General features: G+C 42.9%; 1 protein-coding gene across 6 annotated transcripts; it reads right to left on the bottom strand.

The window, feature by feature from the left end:
* Positions 1 to 26,691, bottom strand: hsf4 (heat shock transcription factor 4). 6 transcript variants are annotated; one of them, XM_080303993.1, is made up of 20 exons: positions 26,483 to 26,691; positions 25,655 to 25,810; positions 24,019 to 24,191; positions 23,485 to 23,645; positions 23,242 to 23,387; positions 22,383 to 23,101; positions 20,378 to 22,214; positions 18,254 to 18,683; positions 16,015 to 16,123; positions 15,801 to 15,928; positions 14,935 to 15,059; positions 12,853 to 12,928; positions 11,684 to 11,751; positions 10,491 to 10,590; positions 8,286 to 8,404; positions 7,977 to 8,207; positions 7,757 to 7,874; positions 6,551 to 6,616; positions 3,825 to 3,919; positions 1 to 2,361 (listed from the first exon to the last, which is right to left on the bottom strand). In XM_080303993.1, exons 8-19 carry the CDS (start codon positions 18,377 to 18,379, stop codon positions 3,860 to 3,862), a joined length of 1,326 nt encoding a protein of 441 aa, XP_080160119.1. In that variant the 5' UTR covers positions 18,380 to 18,683; positions 20,378 to 22,214; positions 22,383 to 23,101; positions 23,242 to 23,387; positions 23,485 to 23,645; positions 24,019 to 24,191; positions 25,655 to 25,810; positions 26,483 to 26,691; the 3' UTR covers positions 1 to 2,361; positions 3,825 to 3,859. The 6 variants fall into 6 exon arrangements, with proteins under 6 accessions (XP_080160119.1, XP_080160120.1, XP_080160118.1 ...); XM_080303994.1 differs by having other exon boundaries at positions 20,378 to 22,493; positions 22,590 to 23,101; XM_080303992.1 differs by having other exon boundaries at positions 20,378 to 23,101.
* Between the last annotated feature and the right edge of the window lie 1,054 nt (positions 26,692 to 27,745).

Genomic DNA, 27,745 nt, shown 5'->3' with positions numbered 1-27,745 from the left:
TTTGTTTGTTATGAATTTTTATTTGGAGTTTCCATTTAAATATTTCACACACAGGTGGAATACATGTTCAGTTTCTTTGACTCCCTGTAACGATACACTTTATTCTTTAAAAATAAAAATCCATTTAAAACAATTCACATTTTCAGCGGCCCACTTTCAAAAGCATCTAAGCACTGAGATCATGTCTTTGTCTTCACTGACAGCCGGTGTCGACAGGATTTTCTGCTTTAATATACGTGATGTGTGTTTCTATGCACATTTCTTAGAGTCCATTTAGCGTGCAGAGGTGCTTTTGGATGCCAGGCTTTGTTACAGCAGAGATCTTTTCACTCGTTGAACATCAATACTTATTTATCTGTCTGCAATCCCGACAGGCATAATGTCATCTGAACACACAGTTTGATCATTTCCAGTGCAAATGATTAAAAGTGGAAAACGGAATAAATTAAGAACACAACAGCAGCTGAATGCATGTATTCATCACTCCTTGGAAAAAAGTAATTACACTCATATTTATTATGAGGAACACAAATAAATGCTATGTCTAAAATGTACTGTGTACTCTCAAATATCATACAACTGTCATTTTTAGTGCAATTTCATTTGTTTACACCACAACTTGCTTTCCGTCCCTTTTCCAAAAGCTGCATGGAGAATGAAATTATCAAATGTTAGCCTGCAAGTGTATAAGTGTGTGTGTGTATGTAAAAAAACATATATACATACATATATATGTATATATATATATATACATATGGGGGAAAAACCATGATGGTCAGCTTCACATCGTGGGCAAAAGCTGCAGATTTTCTGCACAAGTCGTGATTTTGGTTGAGCGCCGAGGTACTGAGGCGCGGCTACACGATGCAGCACGATGTTGGTCGTGGCCTTGCTGCAGGCAGCGCTGCAGCTGACCTCCTCACTAATACTACTAAAATTTGAAGCTTTTGTCAGACTCTGTATGAATAGCGGGGCTTTTAGGCTCACAAGCTAACATTATCCTTCTGCAGTGCATCTTTCTATGGTGCTTTCCAGTCCACCACTTACAGCTGCTGCTCTCTACATTCCTATGGTCATTGCAGTTTCTCACAGTTCTGTACAGTATTGCACAATTCAAGTTCATCTACTGCCTCCAAACAGTGGTGAGGACTAATATTCGATGTCCAACGTCATAATCATTAATAAACTGTCGTTATCCAGAGTAAATAAGACGCATTCCTTCAAGCAGGTAAAAGATTCAATTATCAAGTAATCACCCCACCGTACATTCAGTGAAACAAAGTCAAAGTAAACACCGGCTCCTGGACAGCTGACGAATTCTTCGTCTCCTTGTGGTTTTGGCGTAGCCCCCTGTCCTGACTTTGGTTTTTATGCATGTGTAGCACTGAGCACAGATACAAGTGCAGCAACACTGTGTGACCACTCGTCTCCAAGATGAAAGATTACGGTTTAAAAATGCTGTCATTCATTTACTGAGCAACCCAGTGCTGGCTATTTACAAACAGGAAATCAATGACCCACTGTTGTAACTAGAGATAAATGACTAGATATACCGATTGTGCAAATATGCCGTAGTGTCCAGTGTAGATTTTGTCAAATGAGAATCTGTCTATTAAAACTTAACACTTAAATCAGACAGAAGAGAAATAACCTAATCCCAGGCTTCACGTTGGGACTGTGCAAAGATGGGTGTTACCTTCTACTGCGATAGATTTCAGAGAGCCTTCTTTATGGATTTTAACACAGCCTGATAGAAACGCGAACACGCTTATCTCTCTGAAGGATATGATTTTTTTCAAATGCCTAAAGTATACCTCAAAATCTACACTCCTACACAGACTGAGAAAATCACATAAAATCTGCCAAAGTTTGTTCTTTGATACAAATACATCATATTCTTAATAAGGATAAACTAATAAAAAATATTCATCTGTCGTGAAATCTTTATAGGAAGAAAAAGTCACCTCTCCAAGCAGGAACTCCCTCTCACACAAAGACTAAAGTGCAGGAGCCAAGAATGCACCGTCTGCATCCATCCGGCTTAATATCAGAGTCTAGATGTAAGGCTGTCGTAATGCTCTTCTGTGATTGGTTAACTGTGAAAATCATAGTCACTAACATCTTTTTTCGCCATGTGGGTATCGTTCACGCCCACAGATCAGACAGCTGATAGATCCAATGAAGTCAAAAAACCAGGAAGTAAAAGCTTTGATCAAAACGACTGCAGAGACCTTTTTCTGTTGTAGGCATGTGGATGTATAAAGAATAAAATCAAAGTCACTTGTAGGAAATAGCCTGGCAGGGCCTGGGGCTCAAACTGGTGCCCACTGGAGTACAAAGCGTAACGGCAGCGTCTGTGACCTGCAGACACAAACAGGAGAAAGGAGCATCAGAAACTGAGCACACAGTTTTCAGTCATCGGTGTGGCATCACGTTCATTTTCTTATTAAAAATAATGCAGATGAGGTTACAAACCTTTACATTACAAAAAACGTCTAGTTTTATAGAAAAGCAGCCTGAACGCTGAAAGCTCTGCCTCCCGTTCTCCTTTAAACGAACCAGAAGCGGTCTGCGAGCGAGGAGCTCTGTGCTGATGTGGTGCTGCGAAGTCTTTGACATAAGGGCCAATCTGATTATTCAAGGATTTTAAATTCAGTTCCAGATTTAACAGGAAGTCAATATGGGAGAAATATGCTCTCTGTTTCTGGCTGGGTATCATCTGAGCAGCAATGAAAATGTATGCTGATGATACTGCCTGAGGGAAGCATGTATAATGTAAACAGGGCCGGCCGCGGCGCAGAGCCCACTGGAACCCCATAATTAACCTTAATTTGTGAAGAAGACTCCCCATTTATATTAAAAATTGGAGCATATTAAAGAGATTTGGTTCATCCGCTGCACGCAGTACATTTAAAGCCTACAGCATGCTAATCTCTGTAATAAAATATAAAGGTTTGAGGTGTCAACCTGAGGTCTAGCAGGCTCTAAGAGTATCAGCTGTAACCTTCACTAAAGCTGTTTCTGTGCTGCGATCAGCTACTCTTTCAGGAGTTTGGACATGTGGGTCAAGTGATGTCTTTATAATAATGGCTTCATTCATGCAAGCATTAAAGCCACTCAGTTTATTTAAAAGTGACAACAACTATTTATACTTTCAAGAGGTCACCATAGCAGGTACCTCCACAGATCTGATGCAGCAGATTCTTAAACTTCCTCCCTGACACATCCCAAAGCAACGTGAGTCTCCTCCTGAGCCCAAACCAAGGATTCAGCCGCCCCCTCAGTCCCAGGTTGCTTAACTAATGATCTACGAGGTCGATACACAGAAGCTAAAATGTTCTCGTCATCCAAAGACTTCTGAACCTCTGAAGTCTGATTCTGACCACACGGTGGCAAACCTGAACAGGAATCAGAGAGCAGGTCTGCTGTGTGCGAGCAGCGAGGAGCTGTGTCACGATTTTTATATCTGTTAATACATTACAATGTTTATTTTCAGTGTAATACCAGGGGGATCTATGAACGAACAATGAGAAGCTGTGTCTCATTGTGTACGGGCAAAAAGTCTATTTAAATCACAAAAAGTTACCAAAACACTTTCCAGCAGCTAAACGAATACGATTCAGTCAGATGCAGCATGCGTGTGGTTTGTGGCTGATGTGAGAAATACGCTGATTAAATCATTTCTTCGTGACGTGACAACACTGTAAAAAACAGTCCTGCATTCGTGCACAAAGAAATGGATTTGTTTGACAGTTCGATTAGTCTGATGATCCTCTGACAATATGAAGCTGCATTGACATTAGTCTTAAACAAGAGACTTTTACCTTTCACCTCAGAAAGGACTGTTCACGGCACAAATTCACTGTTCTTCACAGCCAGCGGCTGGAAAAGCCTCGACTTCCTGGTTCTGGAACATGTACTGTGAAAATAAACATGCACACGTTAAAATAAATCCCAACAGAAACGTTTCATATTATATCAAACAATTTGTTTACACAACAAATATGTGAGGACTGCACTGTACAAAACTCAGTATGAGCTAATAAATCATTCACTCATTCATGTTGTTATGAAATATCCATGCTAATAAACACCAAGGCTGTAAATGCTGGGAACAGAAAAGATTATGAACAAACGTGGCACTAAAGGGAGCTTTGAACATTTAATAAAAGGTTGTAATTTTAGTGGCTTTAAAACATCCAAAATACACCAAATCACACTTTATGTGTTCTTCATACAAAACTCTGAATTTTATGTATTTATAATTACTGAATAATCTCAGCTCAATTTTATTTACAACAACCAACTCGATGCACTTTATACTGTAAGGTAAAGACTCTACAATCACACAGAGAAAATGTCAACAATCAAGTGTTCTCATCTAAATTGAAGAGGAACAGAAGCAGGATGAAGAATGAATTAAGACTCAGACCACAAGTTAAAGTAACAGTTGTATTAAACAGAACTAGCAGGGCTCCACAGCTGGTCTTTGTGTCTTCAGTCAACATGAGTGGGCTGTGGGGGGGGGGTATCTGAAGCCACCCGTGTTGCACATGTGAAATATAGGATGGCAGATATAACAATGTGGTGACACAGGATCAGAAAACACTGTAATTATAAGACAGTTTAACAGAGTGCAGTGCTGGGGTTTTGTGTTTTTGTAGGATAGCAGGAACATTCAGGGTCAACAATTAGGAAAAGGCAGTTAGCAGTGGTTGATCTGAAAAAACACTTCAGATCAACATGTCTGTGAAGGTTCTCAGTCATCCAGGTCATCGTAGTCAAGGAGCTTGCAAACAAAAGCGTCTGGACTTCTTTAAGTTGCTTGAAGACGTTTCACCTCTCATTCGAGAAGCTTCTTCTGGCCAATGTTCACATTTTGGACAGAGATGGTTTGAAAGAGGAGTGAAAGAAGCATCTATGTCCACTGTGAGCGACCATCTTTGAACAGAGGCGGGGTTTACGACACCAACTCTCTGCCATCTATAATCCAGTTTTGAGATCCCTTCCCAGACGCCTTAACGCCCACTCACATCCTGGGCCATCTGACCTCAGGAATTCACATGATAAGGTGGGGCCAGGTTTCACAATGAACACACCTGAAACTCTGGCTGATTGGGACCCACACCCAGTTTCACACCTTGGCTCAGGCGATTAGAGGATCATCAGGGGGTCCTTTTGTCCCTCTGTGGGGGGAAACTCCCACTAGGTTTATATCTGGGACTCTCCACCATTTGACCTTAGAACTGAAGAAGCTTCTTGGATGAGAGGTGAAACGTCTTCAAGCAACTTAAAGAAGTCCAGACGCTTTTCTTTGCAAGCTCCTTTGACTTCAGATCAACATTTCATGGCACTAGGTTACCATGTGACCATTCTTCAAGGCAATTTTTAAAAATGCAGATCTCTCAAAGTGGGTTTTTAAAAAGCCAGATGTTGGTGACGATGTATCGAGAAAGAGGGCTGCACCTCTGAGGCACGAAAGTGGGGGAAAATCTGACTGAAGAAACTCCAACAATAGTGACCGAGGAGAAAGCCAGAAAAGGCACAGCCTTCCAAAGTGTTCCCAAAACCTTCACTGCTTGAGCTGGCAGCAGACATTTAGCCAGAGTTGGGTTGGTCTGCAGTGCATGGACAAATTATGTTTATTTACTTCAACTCCAGCAGACACACGAGCAGGTTTCCCCTGCTGCTGTAGATCATTCCAAAGTATCATGGTGACTGATTGATGAGAACCCCAAGGCTTGAGAGGAGAGAAACTTTGTGCTACAGGGTCTGAACATACTCATTTTTACCCCCACACAAGAGTGCTGGCACCACAGGAAAGGCTGAGATGCTTTACAAAATAAGAGACTGGGGAGCTCCGGTGTCAGAGTCAGTTCATCATCACAGACTGGAGGCTGAGCAGGAACCAGTGTTTTTAAAATGTTCACAGGAACCAATCAGCAGGTTACACACATCAATAGGCCAGCCCATGGGATCAACCAATCAGGAGGAGATCTGCAGAAGACTCTCAAAGATCCTCAAAGGTGGAGAGGTCTCATACAAAACATCACTAAACTCCAGTGAATATGAGGCTGTAAGAAGAATATTTTGTCCTCCTGCAGCTGCTGGTAGTGAGAGCTTCCCACAAGGTGAACGGTATAAAAACATCTGGAGTTTGTATCAGAGTCACATTCTGCTTCCTTAAGTGTCTCTGTCACAGAGCAGTATGGAGCTGCTGTAGTAAAGCTCCACCTGCTGGGGCTTTTTCACACTGCACTGATGTGACTGATCCTGTTACAGCATTCACTTTGTAGCTGATCAGTGTTTTCACACTGATGCACATCATCGTAGTGAAACTGAAGCACTTGTGTTGCTGTGCGGAAAAATGTCTAAGAATCAGATGAACATTGAATTTAATGTTACTGAAACTGGAAATAAAATAGAAGATGAAAGTCTCTCCATCATCGCCACGTGCTTGCTCGTAGGGGATTGTTGGGTCTTTTCAATATTATTGAGCTGGTTTACCTCCCAGTGACTAAAGCTTTGAGAGTCACATGACTAAACTTACTGGTTTGAGGTTGGGCTCCATCTCTGTGAAGTTCCACTCAGTCAGAGGCAGACTTAGACTGAAAGGCTAGAAGAAACAGGGGGGAAGCAGCATAATGATATGAATACAATAATACACTCCGCTGGCTGCTGTCTATAATCATTAGGGATGGGTACCGGTATCATGGCACCGGTTCTGACATAAACGGTAGTAACCAGACCGAAAAGCAGAGCACATTTCGGTGCTTTATTTCTTCTTTTTTTTTTACTGAGATGTCACACACTTTGGATTCTAGCCAATCATTTTACGTTTCCGAGGATAGTAGGCGGGGCCAGGTACGTACGTTCTGTTAGAGCTACAGATTAAAAATGTCCAAGGCGAAGCGGTCAAAGTCTGGCTGTACTTCACAGCAAAAGATGCAAACTCAGCAGCAACAAGTGCTTTAAGCTGATACTGTGATACTGTCAAAGGAGGTAACACCTCAAATCTGATGAAACACCTGGCGACGCATAGCGTTTTTTTAAAGCCGAGAAATGCGCCGTATTTGATAGCTTGCTGCGAGACCTCACACCGAGCACATCTACTGCGGGTGTGGTGCCTGTTATCGGACCCGGAGTTAGCAACATCCCCCAAAAACCCGAAGAGGAGAGTCCTGGCCCCTAGCCCTGCCAGTGTAGCAGAAATGATGAGGATGATGATGCAGCAGCAGCCGTTCTTCTCTGCGTGAGTAGCTTAATGTTGTTCGTGTGTAATTTACGTTGAGTAGGCTAACCACGTTATTACATTAATGCATGTAAGGTGAACTAGCAAACATCATCATAGCTACATGCGGCTGTCTTCTTGTTTGATGGCAGATGCTCCCTTCACCCTGGCCAAAAAGGCTAAAATGACCAAAGAAAAAGTGGAAAACAGCTAAACTTTGGACAAAGTTTGTTTTTTCCATTGTTTAAGCACTGCTTCCAGCCAAGAGTGATGCCATAAATCCCCCATAGCTGCAGAAAAGGCTAACATTGTTATCTTTTTACAAAAAACAGCTGAACATGAGAGGTTTTTGGACAAAGTTGGTGTTCTTGATTCTTTAAGCACCGGTTCGAGCACCGTTTAAGCACCGGCACCGTTTCAAAAGTACCGGTTTGGTACTGGTATCAGATAAAACCTAAACGATACCCATCCCTAATAATCATCAAACTGACATCGGTCAGCCTGATGTCGCAAATATCTACTGACATCCATGACAGCACTGGTCCCAGCTTCCACAGCGTTTTGCTGATGGCTCCTAAGAAGCAAATGCTGCAGCTCCTCCAGACTCATGTCCACATTCTCCACTGTGTCTGCAACCTCAGCTCTGCACACACACATGGAGGATGTGTTATACAATTCATACACCTCACAGTACTTTTCTGTTGCATTACATTTTTCATGACTTCGTCCACCTGTGAGCACCTACCTCTCCAGAGCAGGTCTCTTGCTCCTCCTCTCCAGCATGGAGCCTACAGAGCCCCTCCCCTCCAGAACAGATTGGACCATTGCAACAGGAAGGACAGGTGGTTCAGAGGAGCACACCTCACACGGGGAGGTCAACGCTACAGCCTCTCCTCCCGGTACACTGCTTCCTTTTCCTCCCCCTCGTACCCCTGGACTCACAGGCTCCTCTTTGATCAGCATCATGCACTTCTCCCTACAAGCAGAGTCACACGTTGTGTGTTAAAAGTAGCTTTTAATAGTGAGCCAAGAAAGTCACACATGGATCTCCTACCTAGTCTCATCAGGCTGCATCTGCAGAGCCATGCTCGCCTGAGACATATCAGTAACATCGGATATAATCGGTCCTCCTGCAAGTCCGCTAGCAGAGCAGGAAGCAGTATCACTGGATGGCTGAGGGCAAAGAGGAGAGGACTGTGATGCATGTTTGCTCTAATAAATTTAGCACCAATGAAGTTGAAGATTTTCAGGATGCTTGTATTTAGTTAAAAAAACAAAACAACACACAACCTAGAATCTGTTCAAACATATCTGGTTGTGAGCCCACATAAATGCTTTTGGTTCCTGAAAACAGTTGAAGTCAGAATTTCGTTGGACTCGTTTAGACCTTTTTTCAACTTCAACACTTCTGTGATTGTTGCCTTTGCAGCAGAGCCTGTATGTAACAGTCCTTTACAGACTCATGTGTTTGACCTCGGACTGCAGTGAAGCACATCGGTGGCCCCCTAAATCTGTCACTGCACATTGCTTCCCCCTAGTGGTGACGTACAGTAACAGCTGGATTGATGGCGCTGGAGTGTTAGGATATGTATTCAAACAGATGAGGACAAAATGATTAACCCCTCCTATTAAAGGTTAAAAAGTGCATCAGTTATAAACACGCTTGTCTAAAATGGAAAAAAATAATTGTTGATGTTCATAAAATAGGAGATGGATCCAAAGTTATCATTCCAAGTATCATGAACTGGAGTGAGAAGTTTCATCAAAGAAAGCTGGACAGTAAAGAGCCAGTCTGTCAGAGGTAGGAAGCAAAAGATTTCAAAGAAGGAAACTAGTGAGAGATGTGTTTACAGCAGAAGAACGACCGAGACACTGGTGAATGACTTGGCCGAGTTGGGAACTGAAGTCTCAAAGAAGATAATCACGAGAAGCCTGCACAGGAACAAAACTCCACTTCTTCAGAAGAGACGTCTTCAAGCCAGAAGACTTTGGTCAGATAAGACAAAACTGGAGCTCTTTGGCTAGAAACACTACTTATATCTGAAGAGGCCTCTCCTGTTTGAAGAGCCACCTCCACAGGACAAGACTCAGTGGTCCATCTGCATCTAAAGGTCAAAGGTCACTCTTTTGAGGACGCCAGTGTTCACATCTTAGACAGAGAGGACAGATGGTTTGAAAGAGGAGTGAAAGAAGCATCTATGTCCACTGTGAGCGACCATCTTTGAACAGAGGCGGGGTTTACGACACCAACTCTCTGCCATCTATAATCCAGTTTTGAGATCCTTCCCAGACGCCTTAACACCCACTCACATCCTGGGCCATCTGACCTCAGGAAATCACATGATAAGGTGGGGCCAGGTTTCACAATGAACACACCCGAAACTCTGGCTGATTGTGACCCACACCTGTTTTCACACCTTGGCTCGTGGGATTAGGTAGAGGATCAATAGGGAGTCCATGACCCTCTTGGGGGAACACTCCCACAGGGCTTAAATCTGGGACTCTTCACCATGAGAGGTGAAACATCTTCAAGCATCTCCAGATGCTTTTCTTCCCAAGCTCCTTAGACAACCCCAAGGACACCATTCCCACAGTGAGACACAACTGTGGGGAGTCGGGAAAGATAACAGAACATTTTGAAAGAAAACCTCAAGCACTCCACAGTGAAGAACTACCAGCAGAAGGCCAAAGTGAATGTTATTGAATGGCTTGCACAATGCACTGATTTAAATCCCACTGAAGTTCTTCAGACTGAGGTAAATGCAAGAAGAGACCATCAAACATGGAGAAGCCTGAGAGCTTAGCCAAAGAAGAATGGGCTGTGATATTTCAGGCGATGTAGGTGCGAGTTGCCAAAACCTACAACAAAAGAATAGAATCTATTATCCAGCAAAAATGATATGATTCATTATTAGTATCAGAGGTGCTAATGATTCTGTCCTCATCTGTATAATAAATTATGATTTAACACAGTAGCTGTCATGGTTCTACATTTAGATTCATCAGTATTGGGAAGTGTGTATGTACTCGATCAGTTGGTTTTAAAGGTCATTTTAGAATCGCACATAGCCGAGCACTTAGGAAGGCCAGCTGTTTACCTCACAGCTGATTTGACTGCATGTTGCTACCAGCGCTGTTTGTGCTGAATGTGGAAGGTCAGCAGCAGCACAGCAGATTATTAATTATAGTTCCCAGTAAAATGTGTCCACACGGTACTTTCAACAAACTGAAAACCAGACTTGAGGTGTGTCGTTCTCACCGACTGGATGTAGAAGGGCTCGTGGATGGCTTCCATCTGGTGACTATGGCTGAACTTGGAGGCAGGAGGGCTGGGAGAGCCATCGTCCAACATCAGAGGCCTGGAGGAAGCGTTATTGTTTCACTAAGTTATAAAACAGTAGTAATATCAGCTACGCACAATGATCATCAATGTACTAATTAACAAATGGTTAATTGGTGTGACTGGAGCAGACGTCTGTTTGTCTGTGGTGTTTACACTGAAACCTGCTGAATGCTACAGTTCTTTTCGATCCGTCTTTGTTACACGGCTTCATGTAATTAACAATGCTGTGTCACAAGATTCAGTCTTTCAAGAGCTCATGTGCTCCTTCGGTTTTGTATTTATTAACCAACAAGTCCATGCAGCAAACACATGGTTGTGTGTGTGTGCTTTATATCCACGGATAATAATCTCAACACTGAAGGGCAAAGTCAGCTGGCAGCAGCCAGTGGTGTGCTAGACCCCACCTCCACTGTTTTAAATCATTAAACTGGACCTCTGTGATGTGTATGTGGAATGTTTTTAATGGATTAACCAACAAACTGTATGCTTGTCTGTGGTGATACAGACCATCCAAGGAATCTGTGCTTCAGTTTACATGCTAACACTGTAACTATGATGGCAAACATGCTAGACTTGTGCACATGTTAAGACCCATGCAGAAATGAGCTCGAAGCTTTTTTAAAAGGTTAATTTTGGAGCAAGGAAACTTGCAGTGAGAGTAGATGAACTAGGACACAAAACCCAGATTGTGGAAGTGTATGAAAAAAAAGACACACATTTCTGCAAAGCATACATCTGAACTCTTCCCGACCCAGAAATACACATTTCTTTGGCACTTTTGTGTTGCGGCGTGCCGTTGCTTTCTCACGTCGGCCTCGTTCACTCTCAGTAACAAAGCTGAACCAGCATTTTACACACACAGCCTGTCGTGCAGGGTCGCGCACCCTGCTCTGCCTTCACTGTGTGTGTGTGTTTGTGTCTGACTGACTGATTCAGCACTTGTCTCCATTCACATCGCTTGTTGAGTTCGATTATTCAGTTTGTCAGCTGAGCCAGCCCTTCCCTCTGCCCCACTGTGGCCCTGTTTGTCTCACTTTTGTTGATTGCTCTACTGTGCGCCCGTGTGTGTTTGTGCACGGCTCTGTGTGTGTAGGTGTGTGTCTACTCACAGCTTTCTCTTTAGGCCCACAGTGCTGGGTGTGTTGGACTGCATCTGGCTGAACAGAAACTGAATCAGCTGGCAAAGACAGAACGAGCATGTGTGAATCAGCAGCTCACACAGGAAAACATCACCAACTCTCATTTTTACCTTCAGATATAAACAGAACAGGAAACTGAGAGACACGAGCCCTAACCTCCCCGCTCACATGTTCAGACGATGAACCTTTGTGTTTCTCAGGTCTGATGGTCTGAACATTTTCACTTTATAAACTGATTCATCTTTTTGTGAATCAGACATGCAGCAAAAGTGCTGATGCTTCAAGTAACAATCCAGTAAGCTAGCTGACGGTGTTAAAACAGCACTCTATCAAAGCAAAGGAAACAATGCTTTATGACGCCAGAACATTTACCTTCAACTCTAAAACAAAAAGTTCAAAAGAAATACTGTAAAACACTGTGATACAAGTGCCGTCGGTCCTGCATTCAAACGTCTCACAAATTTATACATAAATCACCTTAGCTGTGAAAAGAACTTCATTTACTTTCCACCACAGCGACGAACCCACAGAGAACAAACATCCACTGTGTAGTTTGAATAACGTCTGGAAGGAAAATTATACTCCTGCTGCCGACCTCTGGCAGGTTTCATCAGTTACAAAGATGTTGGAAGCTCAGCGATAACAGAAAGAAACGGTAACATCACCCAAATATAGCTTTGAAGTATTTGTTCAGTGTTTATTCCTTTAGAGTGGAAGATACATGTGAAATACAGAAGCGTGAATGGTAAATGGCCTGTATTTATATAGCACTTTACTCGTCCCTAAGGACCCCAAAGCGCTTTACATATCCAGTCACACACTGGTGATGGCAGCTACATTGTAGCCACAGCCACCCTGGGGTGCACTGACAGAGGCGAGGCTGCCGGACACTGGCGCCACCGGGCCCTCTGACCACCACCAGTAGGCAACGGGTGAAGTGTCTTGCCCAAAGACACAACGACCGAGACTGTCCAAGCCGGGGCTCGAACCAGCAACCTTCCGATTACAAGGCGAACGCCCAACTCTTGAGCCACGACCGCCCCGTGAGTCAAACGTGAAGGCAAAAACTTTCATTACTTACTTTTGTATCTGTGTTTTACATAAACATATAAATGCATCATGAGTACCCATAGACTGACCTTGTTCATGACTTTCTGTTGCTGCGTGTGGTTCTGTCTCAGTGACACCACCTCCCGCCACAGCACCTCATTCTGCCTGCAAACGGAGGGGAAACACTGCAGAGATCAGAAAGGCGGAACGAGCAGAACGAATGCGAAACATTACAAGTACGACCTGAACGTTTTGTTATAGCCACCTGTTTATAGACTAATTACGTTTTTAATAAGCAGAGTTAAAAACTGGGTTTCGATGTGATGCAAAGAAAAGAGCACAGTCGATTCTTCCATGTAGGTTTTTTTCACTACTTTAGGTTCATTCAGGTTAATCTCACGAGCATGCGTGCTTCAGGCACAAGCAGTGTTTCATTTAACCTGTCAGGCATCAGTGCACAGCAGAAATCTTTCAGCCAAACATGCTCAACAAGTTTAATCATGTGCAATCTCTATAATGTATTTATGACTCTATTAGCTGTCTTTTCCTCCATTTGCCTAAAAACAATCCACCCTGAGGAAATGAAGATTCTGTCTTTGTTTTGTTGATGTGCAAAAGAAGAAAAGTTTAAATAGTTGTGTTGGTTAAATCCCAAATTTCCCTCAATGTGGAAATGTGTGCAGGGTAGCTAAAGGAAGCAATGGCGTCACGTCGACATAAACACACAGCGATGATGTTCATCATCCACCTGCTGACACACTGACTTTCTGTGATGGATGTCCACACCATTGCTCACATACATATGCACGCACCTGTGTTCACGTGTGCTCACCTTTCTGAGAAGATTACCAGTGGTTACCGATGTGTGTGTGTGTGTGTGTTAGTCAGGTGAGCAGGTGAACATTCTCTTCTCTCATTAACAAACAATACGGAGCACAAAGCAGCCACACAACAGGCACAGCAGCTCTGTTCAGTAACAATAGTGTGTAGAAAAAAAGTGAGGTCATCTACTTAGCAAGAGAAACAAAACACAGGTTAGCTGCTGCTCTGACACAATCCCTGTCTTCAACATGGGCCAGCAATGTGTGAGTGTGTGGGTCAGATGACCACGAGCGGACATCGCTGTAGCATGGCTGTATTTATTTTACCAAAAACAAGTTCAGAGGACAAATAAAAAAAATGTTTTTAACTAGAAAAATGTGAAATATTTTTTCAAGGAGACAGAAGAGTCAGGAAGGGCATCGTTTCTCTGCCAGTGTAAAACTGAACAAGGACACTTTATGCAGCCCAACAAGCGTCAGTCATGTTTCTGGGCTCCACACACACATCATACTTTTCAGCTCCCTCAGAGGTTAAAATGTTAAAATAAATAAAAACAGGATCACAACGATCCAAAAGGGCTAACTGTTTTTATTTAGGTGTCTACGCTTTAATAATTGTTAGTTAATATGAAAGACTGTGCTTATATTCTTCCAGAGAACAGCACAACACTCTTCCACAATCACAGTAATTCACATTCAAATTTCAGTCAAATATAAACTATTAAACGTTTCTGTGCTTACACGTGTTTATGACTGTAATAATCTACAAATGTAGTTTTTGCACCTACAGTAAAATAAACAAAGTGATTTTGCAGAACGTCTGATGCTCCAGTTCACACTGGACTGAAACGTGTCTGAAACTTCAGGCTTTGAGTCAAAGGGAACTTTTTTCAGCACGTTTGTGCGAATCGTCTGAAGTTGAGTGTTTTTATTTTCTGCTGCACTAAAATCCCTTTTACCTAAAAATCTGTTGAACTTTTGAAACAGTGTCGCCTCTGTGACAATGACAAATCAAAATCAAGAAGGGGCGGGACTTGTGATATCAGTTCACACAGACCCACACAGACACACACAGACCCACACAGACACACACAGACACACACAGACACACACAGACACACAGACCCACACAGACACACACAGACACACACAGACCCACACAGACACACACAGACACACAGACACACAGACCCACACAGACCCACACAGACACACACAGACCCACACAGACCCACACAGACACACACAGACACACACAGACACACACAGACCCACACAGACACACACAGACACACACAGACCCACACAGACACACACAGACACACACAGACACACACGTCCTGTACTCACTGCTTCATGTCCTGCATCTGACACTCCATGTTGTCCTGTTGTGTCCTGAGAAGCTGGACTTCGTACAGCAGCTTACTGAGGTCCTCCTGACGAACTTTAGTCTCTTCACTCTTCACTATGGACACCTGAAAACATGATGCATTCTGGGTAACTCATTTCCAAACTAACATTATGTTGTGTGTTCAGGTAAAAACACCTCAAATGATGAATAACTCCAGCAATTATCAAGCATCAATATCGGGTCCATTTTTCTCACTTTCCCACAAATGCAAAGGAAAAATCACATTTCTCATTTTTGAATGATTTGAATTATATGTTAAGATAAATCATAAGAACTTTGGCATAGAATTAATTTATGACAACAGAAATACTACAGTTCTACGGGCGTTTTACACGAATGGTAGTTCATGTCCACAAACTACACCAATGCTGTGTTTTCATGTCACGTTTTAAAATCTCCTTTATGTGAAAATTTGAACAGTGTTCAGTGAAAAAAGCTGCGCCTGAACTCTTGAAGTATGATGTTGTCACTGGATGTCCAGAGCTGAGGGAGATGGTTTGTTACAGACTGATATAAAAAGAAAACAATGATTTCTGTTTCTCAGATGTCTTTTTGTAAGAGAGAAATAAAATTTTTTGTGCAAAACCCCTCTCTAAACGTGCAGCTTCACCTAACTGGACCAATAGCAAGGTCTTGGACTTTGGTCAAAGCACCACACTGTTATTGGCTTTGATAGAAGCGTCGTCTAAGGAGCTTGAAAAGAAAAGCATCTGGACTGGATCTTAATAATTTTTATGAAGGAAAACAAACAATTTAGCATAATGAAGAACTCCTTCAGAGACATTGCTCCTATCTGCATCCATACCTTTCTTTTGATGTGTTCCAGCATGTGCTCATGTCCCTGGAGGAAGTACAGATGTTGGAACTCTGTATCGTCTCTCTCAGGTTTCACCAAACCACTCTGCTCGATGTTTACCACCTTACGAAAACCATCTATAAGCAAAAAGTAGGACTGATAAATAAATGGAGAATGAAGAGGAGAGGAGAGGAGAGGAGAGGAGAGGAGAGGAGAAACTCACACATGTTGAGTTGCCGGACGAAGCTTGCCATGTTGTTGTGTTTAAAATATTTGGGCAAAACCTCCTTAGCAAAGCGACCCTGGTCAAACACATGGAAACTAGTCCCAGTCTGAAACAGAGAAAACACAGAAATGCAGAATCATTTTTCAGGATCTCTGTGCGTAGCTAATCCAGCACTGAGAGAAATACATCATTCATGTGCGTACTAATCTGTACTGAATCGTTTTTGTGTTGCAAACATTAGCGTACGGCAGCTCAGTGTGACAGGAAACACCGCTGTGATGTACTTTTCCTCAGATCAACCAAAAACATGAAGAAACTGAAGATCAGGTTAACTTTTAGCCTTTTTAAATGTGTTTACACATTGAGTGCGGTTACCATCGTGCTGCGTTTGATTCCATCTCTGGATTTCACAGACATCCAGGTAAGCTCTTACAAGTAGCTGAGTTAACTTTAAATAATAATACGTTATGAGTTATTAAATAATACTAACAATAGGGAGTCATCTGGAAAACTGGCCGATGCCGGGGTTCGTCTACAGATGACTGATCCCAATAATAACACATTTTAATCAGAACTAGCAGTGAGTAACGCCAGTAACGCAGCGCAGCACAAACTCGGTGTAAACATGAAAGTAAATGTTTGTCTATTTGGGAATTTGGTGTTTTGGTCAAGCAGAGAGTCTGTCAGTGATAAAATGCAACATCACTGTTTGAAACCAGGTGAAATCAACGTTATATGGATGCTGCATGTATTGGGGAACATTAAATGAATAACAACAGAACTTTTACCCAGTTTTTGCCCATTTTTGTCCTTTTTTTTCTTACCAGCAGGTATAAATTTGTACATTTTACCGAAATTCCGAAATTTTTGCGTTTCCGTGTGGACGAGGAATACGGAGTTGGTCACGCAGCGTCAAAGGTATGCGCCTTTTTCACGTCACACTGTGGCCACGTTATTGTTTACAGGAGATGAATCGCAGAATGGCAGATAGAGACAAAATACTGTTAATCTGACTGTCTGCAGGTTTACACGCAGTTACTGTCCCTCCATTTACAAAGGCAGAGGCGTCACCGTGTGATTATTTTACGTGTACTTGTTTTTTTCCTGTGTAATAATGTTCAACATTGCTGTCAATACATTTTTCAAAAATCCTCTCTGTGCAAAATGGGTGTAAAAACATAAACAGCTGTGGGATCCTGTTTGTCCGTGATTTGAACCGAGGGAACAAACTGTGGCAGGATCAGCCTGATGTTATTTGTATCCCGCTGTAACTTTACTGTATACAGAGCAAACATCTCCAACATGTCAGGAGCAGTTAGTCATTACAACAAGTGTTTGTGAACTAAAGATCAAGGATGTGGGATCCTGTTTGTCCGTGATCTGAACAGCCCAGCGCTGCTCCCGACACAGGGAAAACCAACCCTGCAGGGAGACCTACCTCAGCACCTGTGCAGGTGAAGCCAAAGGGCAGATTTGCTTCATCATATTTTCTAGTCTTTGGCTTAGAATGAAGTTGGTTTGGAAACATATTCAGCGATGCTTCATCTCCTGCTTTGCGTTTGTGTGGGCGCCCCGTGCTAGCAGTGTCCAAGCGTCCCCCCCTTTCATACCGCGCCCCCCCCCCCCTTGCAATGGCTCAGCGCCCCACACTTTGGGAAGGTCTGCTGTAACTAAACGTTACACGCTTTGAAGGGGGTAACGCTTTTGTTAGCGGCTTTTGTTTGCATTTGTTAAAATAACTCAAACATGGATGAGCAGTGAGCTTTACATGCACAGCGGTGTTCTCGAGGACACATGGCAGAGCCTCTGTGCTGGATTTGTGATCATACTCGATGCCTTCACACTACACAAATAGATTTTTGTTACTATTTCAGATTAACAGAAATATTTACTTTACGATACTGTTCAAAGCTTTAGTCCACTGATGGAGTTACTTGTTACATAGGATCAATATCAGAAATGCAACTACTTAACAAGCTAAACAACCCAATAACAAAGCCTTGATACTGAAACCACTAAGTCACCACCAAATAAAGATCTTGCAACCGTACAATAAAGACATGTAGGATTTTTTGTACTGTTAAAGCTGCAACATCAGCTTCAACAGTTTCCCCAGAGCTTTAACAAGCTGGTCAGTCTCTCATAGACAACCTATGCCATATTCACTTCTTATATATACTGTACTAAAAATTAATATTAAGTAGTAACCATTAATATTAATGTGGATGTGACTCACGGCACTCCAGCAGATAAGGTGGTTGGTGTCTGGGTCCTCAACCAGGGTCCACAGCTTAGTTAGAAAGGCTGGAACATTACTAGTGTAGCTGCCATCCACACCAACCGCACCTGGAGACTCCTGCATAATGGCACCTGTCCGCTTCCAAGGCCTCTCACGAGGGAACAGAGTGTGCGAATGTATGAGGGTGAGTGTGTGTTTGTCTATATATGTGCACGCTCCCAGACTAGTCCATGTTTGAGAAACTCCTCTTCTGATGATCCCTTACTGATAATCCCAAGTTTGTCTCAGTGTCTTCGAGTCCATCTCAGTCAGCCGTGCGTCTCGCCGCGTGCTTCGTTTGTTTAATGAGTGTTTTTAAAATCTTCCTTCAGCCTGTTTTTCTCTCCACTCTCCTCTCACTGTCCTCAGTACCACATCATCCATCCAGCTGAAAGCCATCACAGAAGGTCCATGTCAGCACACACACATGCACAATCCCGCCCCCCACCCCGGCCTCCCGCCCAGTCAAACAATACAGCATCCACACAAAAGCTTCAATAACACAGTGCTGTCCTACCATCAAAAGGCTACTGGTAAAAGTGAACAGCGTGCAGTGTGCCTTTATGTCAGCCAGAAAAGACAGAATTGATTCATTTGTGAGCATATCTTAAATATCTTTGTGTCATTATTAAGTACACATGTAACTCTTGTACAGTAAAACCACAGCAACAGACCAACTTTTTAATCATCTGAGTGAATCACAAACGAATGATGACTCGTGTCAGATATCTATCACTGCGGGTTTCATCTCAAGAGATTAAGTCCTTCTGTCGTTAAGTTCCAAAATCAGGCCACATTTTTAAAAGTACACAAAAAATTATTAGCAGTTCACCAGCAGATTCCCGTTTGACTAATGAGGAAGCACGCTCCGGCTCCCCGGAGGAGCCAATCATTCACCTCTAAACTATAATGTTGACCAAGCAGTAATGTCCAGGGCAGAAATATGATGCCTACACAAAAGTGTCAGAAACTGCTGACACAAGTGTAGTCAACAGCTTTCTGCTAAACTTAGAAGTTGTTATGTGTGTGTGGGTTGCACACATACAGTTTATGGATGCAGCTTTCTACCCAGACTGCTAGCCTCAGTGGATAGCTTAGCACTCCATCCTCCTGTCCACATATAAATGGTAGTTTTATCTTCGTTTTGTATCTGAGTTTGTAGAATAAAGAACAGACTCATTAACTGATCAGTCACAGGTCAAAGGTCTTGACTATATTTGGTAACTGTTATCTCCAAAACCTCCAAAAAACAAAAAGTGCAAACTAATAGAAGACATCTTAGTGACCATGTCTGTCTTTCATGTTGAGGATGTAAAGGATAAATTTGTTAATGCTCAAAGACTATTAGCTATTGTTTATTTCAACTTCACACCAACAACCTCACAAAAAACCCACACGTAGCATTTTGTGAAACTGAAGGATAATGAAGGGTAGCCTGTAATCTTCTGGTGGTTAGTAAGAACCAGAGAGACCATTTGACATCTTTTGTGCAGCAGCACAGAAAGCACGAAGGCTTCTGGTCTAACAAACCCTCCACTGACACTGAGGAAGTTTCTGCCCCTCCTCAAAAAGCACCGATGACAGGTTGGGGATGACGATGGTTCCCTAAAGAATACAAAGATGACCCTCATCACCTCACATATGCTTTCATACATTTTCCAATGCTGTAAATATACGTTATTGTAAAAACGATAACTGCTGCCCTCACTTTTCTCTCAGCTGTTTAGCACAGCAGTAACATTTTCTCAAATGTTTTATTCAAGAAAATTATTTGTTTCTTTCATATTTAGCTTGGCTATCGAGTACGCCATTAACTCAGTGTCTTTAGTAGTGCGGTGAAAAATGCTGAGGGGAGCAATATTAGCCATCCTCCGGACCTCGTGAATAACAGCCTGCATGACAAATATGACACTATGTTGTTACCACATCAAAGAAACAGCAGCATCCTTCTATAATACATTATTTCAGACTATGTAAATATTCAGGCTACATTTATTGTACCTGTTTGTCTTATTGGTGACTTTAAAGCAATGACGGGTTAATAGTCTGTCTAAATAAATAAATAAACAAAATTGAATCTACCTGCACACAGAGCATCTTCAAAACTGGCTTGATCCTTCCCATCCACAGCTATGTCTATTTCCTGCTGACAATGCTCGGAGAAACACAGTTATCTTTAAGCTGTGTATACAACCACAATTCCAAAGACGTTAGTAGCTGCACCTGGTGTCAGTTTGTCCTGGCTGACCGACGTCTGTTATGGCCTCAAAATACTAATTACAGGCCAATTAAAGGAGGTTAGTTAATGAGCAGATCTCCTTGCTTTGCATTCAAATGCTATGTTGGTGGTGTCCGTCCATCCATCCATCCATCCATCCATCGATCTTCTTCCACTTATCCGGGTTGGGTCGTCGGGGCAGCAGCATAAACAGAGAAGCCCAGACCTCCCTTTCCTCAGCCACCCCTCTCCAGCTTATCCGGGGGAACACCAAGGCGTTCCCAGGCCAGCCGAGAGATATAATCTCTCCAGCGTGTCCTGGGTCTGCCCCGGGGCCTCCTCCCGGTGGGACATGCCTGGAACACCTCACCCAGGAGGCGCCCAGGGGGCATCCTTGTCAGATGCCCGAACCACCTCAGCTGGCTCCTTTCGATGTGGAGGAGCAGCTCTATCCTGAGTCCCCATCTCTAAGGCAGAGGCCAGAAACCCTTCAGAGGAAGCTCATTTCTACCGCTTGTATCCGCAATCTCGTTCTTTCAGTCACCATCCACAGCTCAAACTGTAGGTGAGGGTGGGGACGCAGATTAACTGGTAAATTGAGAACTTTGCTTTTACACTGAGCTCTCTCTTCACCACAGTGGACCAGCACAGTGTCCACGTCACCAATCAGTCTGTCAGCGTCCCGCTCCCTTCTCCCGCACTCAACAAAACCCTGAGATACTTAAACTCCTCCACTCCGGGTAGGAACCCATTCCTAACCCAGAGTGGGCACTCCACTCCTTTCCAGCTGAGGACCATGGCCTCGGATTTGGAGGTGCTGATTCTCCTTATCGTCTACATATTTTGTAAATCTGGTTTTCATATCAGCCGGTACACAGCGAATCCTTGCAGGATGGTAACACATGTTTACCAAGCGTGATACCCCAAACTCACACACATTCCATCATCCCTGCAGGATTAGAGCTCTGCTGCCCGTATTATCACTAGGACTCCCCCTACCCACCACATCACCCCTATCCTGAAGCAGCTTCACTGGCTAGCGGTTAAACTTTGCATTAATTTTAAAATACTCCTTTATAGTCTATTATAAGGCTATTCATACCATACCTCTCTGATTTGGTACAGATCTCCATCCCATCCCGGTGCCTCAGATCCTCCTTTTCTCTTTTTCTTTCTGTTCCTTCCTTTCGTCTTCCTTTCACCATGGGAGGCAGGGCTTTTAGTCGCTCTGCCCCTCGACTTTGGAATTCCCTATGCCCCGACCTCAGAAACATCAGTTCATTCCCTCTTTTTAAGTCCACCTTCAAAGCCCACCTGTTCAAGATAGCCTTCTCTATATAACTTCTCCATGCCCGTAAACATTTTTTTTATTATTGTGTTTATTTCCTGTTTTTATGGCTGTATTGTTTGTTCTGTACAGTGTCCTTGGGTGTTTTGAAAGACGCTTTTAAATAAAATGTATTATTATTATTATTTATTATTATTAAGATGTCATTAGTTTTGCAGGTCACAAAGCATCAAACATGCAGCTAATCCTTGGCTAAACGAGACACTGTATAAAAAGCATACCCTGCACCTCGCGCTAATTCATCAGGTAGAGGATTGCAACAAGCATGGTGTTTGCAGGTGGGTCAGTTCCAGCATAGTGACGGTGCGCAGTGAAAGCTGGTCTTCAGAAAACAACGAGCCGTCGTTTCCTCTCTTGATGAACAGACGAGAGGAAACGAGTGCGTCAGTGTTTTTTTAATCAGTTGTTTACACTGAAATGTTTGAGCAGGAGACAGCACACACACACACACACACACACACACACACACACACACACACACACACACACACACACACACACACACACACACACACACACACCTTGTCCAGTTCATCCAGGTTCCAGGTAGCAATCTATAAACGACGTGGTTTACCGGGAACTTTGCTCTTTTTGTTCTCTGTCAACTTCTCCAAATCTCTTTCATGGGCGATCTAACAGGAAAAAAGCTTTGATGAGCTGTTTCGATGACTGCACCGTGTGTCATGCTGACATGGATGTTTTTAAACACATGGATAAAACTGACTCACACTTAATACTGCAGGTGCTGTATTGTTGATCCTGTGTTGCATCATACTACGTCCAGTAAAATAACAGAATTTTGGGGCTTTTTCTTGCTTTTGGGGGAAATGTTTGAAAATATATGGAGAGCTAGCACTCAGTGCTTGTGTCATTTGTGCCTGATTCAAATGTGCCTCAATGTGGTCACATGTGGTCACCTCAACATTTCAATTTCAAGTGACATAATTTTAATTTTTAATACGAACATTTTCCTGGTTTGAATGAGAATATTTGATTTTTAATATAGTGGTTATACATGATTATTGATCATGTTCATCTAAGGAAGAGGTTTCACCTGTCAGCTCCTTCACTTCTACAGGAGTATATCATCAAACATATGACAGCTTTGCTATTGTCTCTGCATTAAAACATAAAATAAGGATTATTTACAAAAGTTTTGCAAATCAAAACTTTCCAAAACAGCCTGAAATACTTGAAGGCTTTCGGGAAAGGCAGCGGGAAGGTGCGCACCACAGGAAGTCTGTACAGATGAAAAAAGTGATGAAATGTAATTTTACTGAAGGTCTTGTTATGGTGTGACCTTGTTTGCAGATTGTATTTATTCTGCATAATATTAGTGACAGCATGATATTCAGAGGCGTCACTATGAAAGCAGCTCACCGTGCCCCAGCGATTAATTTGGATGTCTCATGAAAAAGACGAACAGAAAACTTGATGAATTCATCCTCGTTGCTCAGCAAACAGAACTTGGCAGATGATGTTTGAGGCTCCAGTGTGGAACAGCAGCTGAAGGTCTGTGGTCCTACCTGGAGAAACAATGTGAACAGACGTTTTTAGTCACACACGTCATTAAAAACAGAGCAACAAAAACAATTAGTTACTCACTGCTGGAGAAAAGCATACCAACGCTTTCCTGCAGAAGCTTCACAGCGTGCTGCATTTCTCCGAGAATCCTCTGCTCCATGGACTGTTTCCCCAGACCAAAGTTTCTCAGGGTCATCAGGCAGAAGCGTCTGTGCTCTAACCGGGACTGTAATCTGCTAAAACCACTCCTGGAGGGTGAGCTACATGCAAAAACGGAAACTTTTATCCCTTTAATTATGTTTCAGTAATTACAAGCACATCACCTGTTGTTCTCACTGCTACCACCAGATGGTGCCAGTGTAAGGAGTTTTGACATTCAGCATTTACTTTGTTTCACAGTATTTACATCACATTCATGTCACCACAGAAAGTATTCCCACTTAATTTATTTTAATCTTGCACTCCAACCACATGCAGACTAATACGTCTGCATTACATTTCCAGTGGCCACTGTTATCCGATGCAACTCTGAGACCCGAGGCTGTCATTGTGCTCTTACTCCTTTACCATTAAAATAACAAACGGAGGACCACAGCAGTTACATTTTCATAGTTTAGTGGTTTACACATTCACCTCACAAGCAAAAGTTATGCAGTTCAGTTCCAAACTTCGTTTGGCTCACGGCGAAGGCGGTCGCACTTTTCTCCTCTCCTCTTCCCCTTATCTTCGCTGCTTAGCCTCTTGTGTCCTTGTCGTGTCTCGTGTACTTTTCCCTGGACACTCTCTCACAGTCTGTTCTCTAAAACCTAAAAGAGGAATTGTGGATTTGATCAACTGGTCTCTGAATGCAATTGACACCCCTTTCTTAACGAGAAGTCTGGGCTCGGGTGAGCCTGACTGCTGAAGATATCTACCTATTCGGAACCATGGTAACAGGGTTCTGGCTGATCGGAGCTGGCTTGGCCCTGACTTATCGAAGAATTAAGGAAGCGGAACCGGCTGTTCAAACCCCCACAAGGCTGCCCGCTGGGATTGGAACGATGGGACAAGGCGTGAGTTTCTCAAAATGGGCTCATTGAGTGCAGCACGGAGAAGATCTTGGAGAGGCTACGGCTGCTGTGAATACTCAGAATAAGATCTCTGAGTGAAAAACTGGATTACATCTGGAGGGGCTCGCTCGAATAACACCTTTGAGCGCAAATTCGATCACATCTTGGGGAAGTGCACTGCGGTCGTGAGTTCTCAGAATCGGCTCTTTGAGCAAAAAGAACGACAACATCACGGAACGTAAGTTTGATAACATCATAGGAAGCTCGCGGCTCTCCAACGGGAGATTGAGAGACCAGTGTCGGACTGTAGAACAGCTTTGAAATTCATATGAGTTGTTCGCACTAAAGTAAAAACCATCATCACTTCATGCGGAGACCCCTTCGGCGCCAGCTGCGGCCTCAAGGCTGGAGCTGAACAACAACACCCTGATAACGACTGTGTTTAGACTGCTCCCCCCATTCCATGCAAGACCACCTGGGTTGGCTGGCAGACTGTTTACTTAGCCTGGCAGGGCGAAGGACACTGTCTCAGCTGAACTCTGGACACACACACACACACACATACACTTACACTGATAAGCACACACTCATCCCCATCCCTTTCCAAACGCCTTCGATGCTTGTTTCCTGCGGGGGAACACGGCGGGTCTGTGCGCCGCGCTGGAATGGTAGCGCTGTGCAGGGCGGCTGCTGTGTTCGCTTCGGATTACTCCTCACCCCCCACCCAATCCTGTGACTTGTCATGTCTTTCACAAAGTTGTGCTGTGGACATTTATGTGCTTTTTTGTGCAGAGGAGTTTTTTTGTTTCCTGTTCTCATGCTGTCCTACCATGGAAGCACAGCATGAGTAGAGCTCTCTTTTTTTCCTCTTGTACTTTCCCATTGTAGTGTACATTTCAGTGTTTTTTCTGTAACGCTACCGATCTCCGACCTGTATCCCCATGTGATGTCTGTATTGTGTGTGTAAGGTCGGGAGGGTGGGGTCCCATTTCACTGCAGGGCAACCTGCATGTGGCGAATAAAGCTTTGATTGATTGATTGATTGATTGATTGATTGATTGATTGATTGATTGATTGATTGATTGATTGATTGATTGGAAGAGACACAAATCCCTTGGGAGCTGTATCAGGAAGAGGATCTGGTGTAAAAATTGAGACGAGATGAAACATGTCTGCGGGGGCTGCATAAAGAGACAGAAAGTCACAGAAAGCTATCGTACCTTTCACTTGTGCAGCATGATTGTACATTAGGTGTTGTGGTCTGCCAGAGAAGTCAGCAGCTTTGTGGATCAGGGCCTCCTTTAAGGCCCAATGATAACAACCGCAGGCCTGGGACCAATAAAAAGGCTGTAGATGTTACCATAGTGTTCAGCCAGCTGGGGGAGATAAAGTGGCATGTTTTATAAAAATAGGGTATGAAATTCAGATTCAGTGCAATTATGAGACACTGTAACATTGATTTACAGTTGATTTTAAAAAGTTATCGTCGTCGTAAAGATTTAGTCCAAACGAGTGACCTTGTTTGGACTAAAATCACCTCACAGCAGCTCTGCAGAGCATTTTTATTCTTTTAAGTTAGATTTTTTTGATAAATAACTGACCATCAGGTCACAGAGCCAAGCCCCCTCTGTTCTGTGAGGAGCTCAGCTCATCAGCTCGGGCAGACAAACAGCCGAGTGAAATAACTACCACGAAAAAAAAACCTTTGGCATATTCAACTTTATTTTCATTCATCTTTTAAGATATTTATTCAACAAGTGAGTATCATTATATCTAGACTAAAAACAGTCATTTCCCTTATTAACCTGTATGCAGCTTACCGAATTTCCCGGAGGAACCCACCGGAGGGATTAATAAAGTTTTATCTAATCCCATCTAATATTTTATTTTTAGATAGAACGGAAAACAAAAACTAACACCAGGAAACAATTAAAGATGCAGGAATCTCAGACAAACCTATCAGTGTGTACATCAATGAATGCATATATTAAAAAATTTTTAGAATTGTTTTATATATTTAAAATATTAGAAAAGATATTAAACTTTACCCCCTCTAGACCAGCAATAGGCTTCTCCAGATCCTGCATTGGCTTCCCTCAGGTGACCCTGAATCCTCCCTTAGTTATGCTGCAATAGACGTAGGCTGCCGGGGATTCCCATGATGCATTGAGTTTTTCCTTTCCAGTCACCTTTCTCACTCACTATGTATTAACAGACCTCTCTGCATTGAATCATATCTGTTATTAACCTCTGTCTCTCTTCCACAGCATGTCTTTATCCTGTCTTCCTTCTCTCACTCCAACCAATCACAGCAGATGGCCCCGCCCCTCCCTGAGCCTGGTTCTGCCGGAGGTTTCTTCCTGTTAAAAGGGAGTTTTTCCTTCCCACTGTCGCCAAAGTGCTTGCTCATAGGGGCTCATATGATTGTTGGGTTTTTCCCTGTATCTATAAAGCGCCTTGAGGCGACTTTTGTTGTGATTTGCCACTATATAAATAAAATTGAATTGAATTGAGATCCAACAGGTTTCCAAAGACGGGGATTGGTCGCAGGCCTGTAGGGAAATTATTGGGTCTGTATGCTGAAAAAAGCAGCAGGAGAAGCAACAACACCAACAACAATATCAGAGCAACAGATGCAAACATGGTGATGCTGTGATTCAATGTATTCTGTTTCATCGGGCCTTTGTACACCCTAACCTTAACCCTTTACTGTACAAACACAGACAACCTTTGCACAGTCGTGGGGCCTGCAGAGGCACTGAATCGGGTTAGTCATTTGTTCGACACCGACTTGATCTACGCATGTCTGTGCCATCATAGGCAAGCAAATGTCTGCTATCACTGTTGCCACAGAACATAATGGTACCTATGATGCCTACTTCACTTTTAATTTAATATATAGAAATGCAAATATTTAAAATTGTACTTTTTGTTTTAATGTTTAACTGACAAAAGTTTAAAAAAAGAAAAACAATGGATGCCTGTATTAGGACTGTTTTTACAACTTCAGATATTTATTCTTGGATTTGCATGATTCACAATATTGGAAAAATACTGCATTTCAAACCATCTTTTTAAAAATGTTGTACTGGTACTTGGAGCAGCTCCACCCACTTTCCTTTGATTGGCTGCTCCTCGGAAATCAAAGGTTTGAATATTATGTGGGTGGGCGTGATGTACTCCTGAGACGGTCGCATCAATGGGATCCATTTTTTCCCCAAGCTATTTGTAATCAGTTAGACCTGGTAAAACTGTAAATGTCTCATTATACAGGCAGAGGATGTCTGGGCTTCTTTGTGCCGCTCTCCACA

The sequence above is a fragment of the Astatotilapia calliptera genome, chromosome 7 (genome assembly GCF_964374335.1).
Source record: "Astatotilapia calliptera chromosome 7, fAstCal68.1, whole genome shotgun sequence".
NCBI classification, from domain to species: domain Eukaryota; kingdom Metazoa; phylum Chordata; class Actinopteri; order Cichliformes; family Cichlidae; genus Astatotilapia; species Astatotilapia calliptera.
The sequence above is the reverse complement of the archived record's forward strand: the minus strand, read 5'-3'. Positions and strand labels throughout refer to the sequence as shown.

Bases quoted from the DNA above. Each gene is read 5' to 3' on its own strand.
- hsf4 (XM_080303992.1), bottom strand. From the start codon at position 18,379: ATGCAGGAGTCTCCAGGTGCGGTTGGTGTGGATGGCAGCTACACTAGT. The intron at 7,875-7,976 runs GTAGGTGCTCAC...GTGTGTGTGCAG, and splicing joins AAGAGACCTGCTCTGGAGAG to AGCTGAGGTTGCAGACACAG. The intron at 3,920-6,550 runs GTAAGTTTAGTC...TTATTTTCACAG, and splicing joins TGGAGCCCAACCTCAAACCA to TACATGTTCCAGAACCAGGA.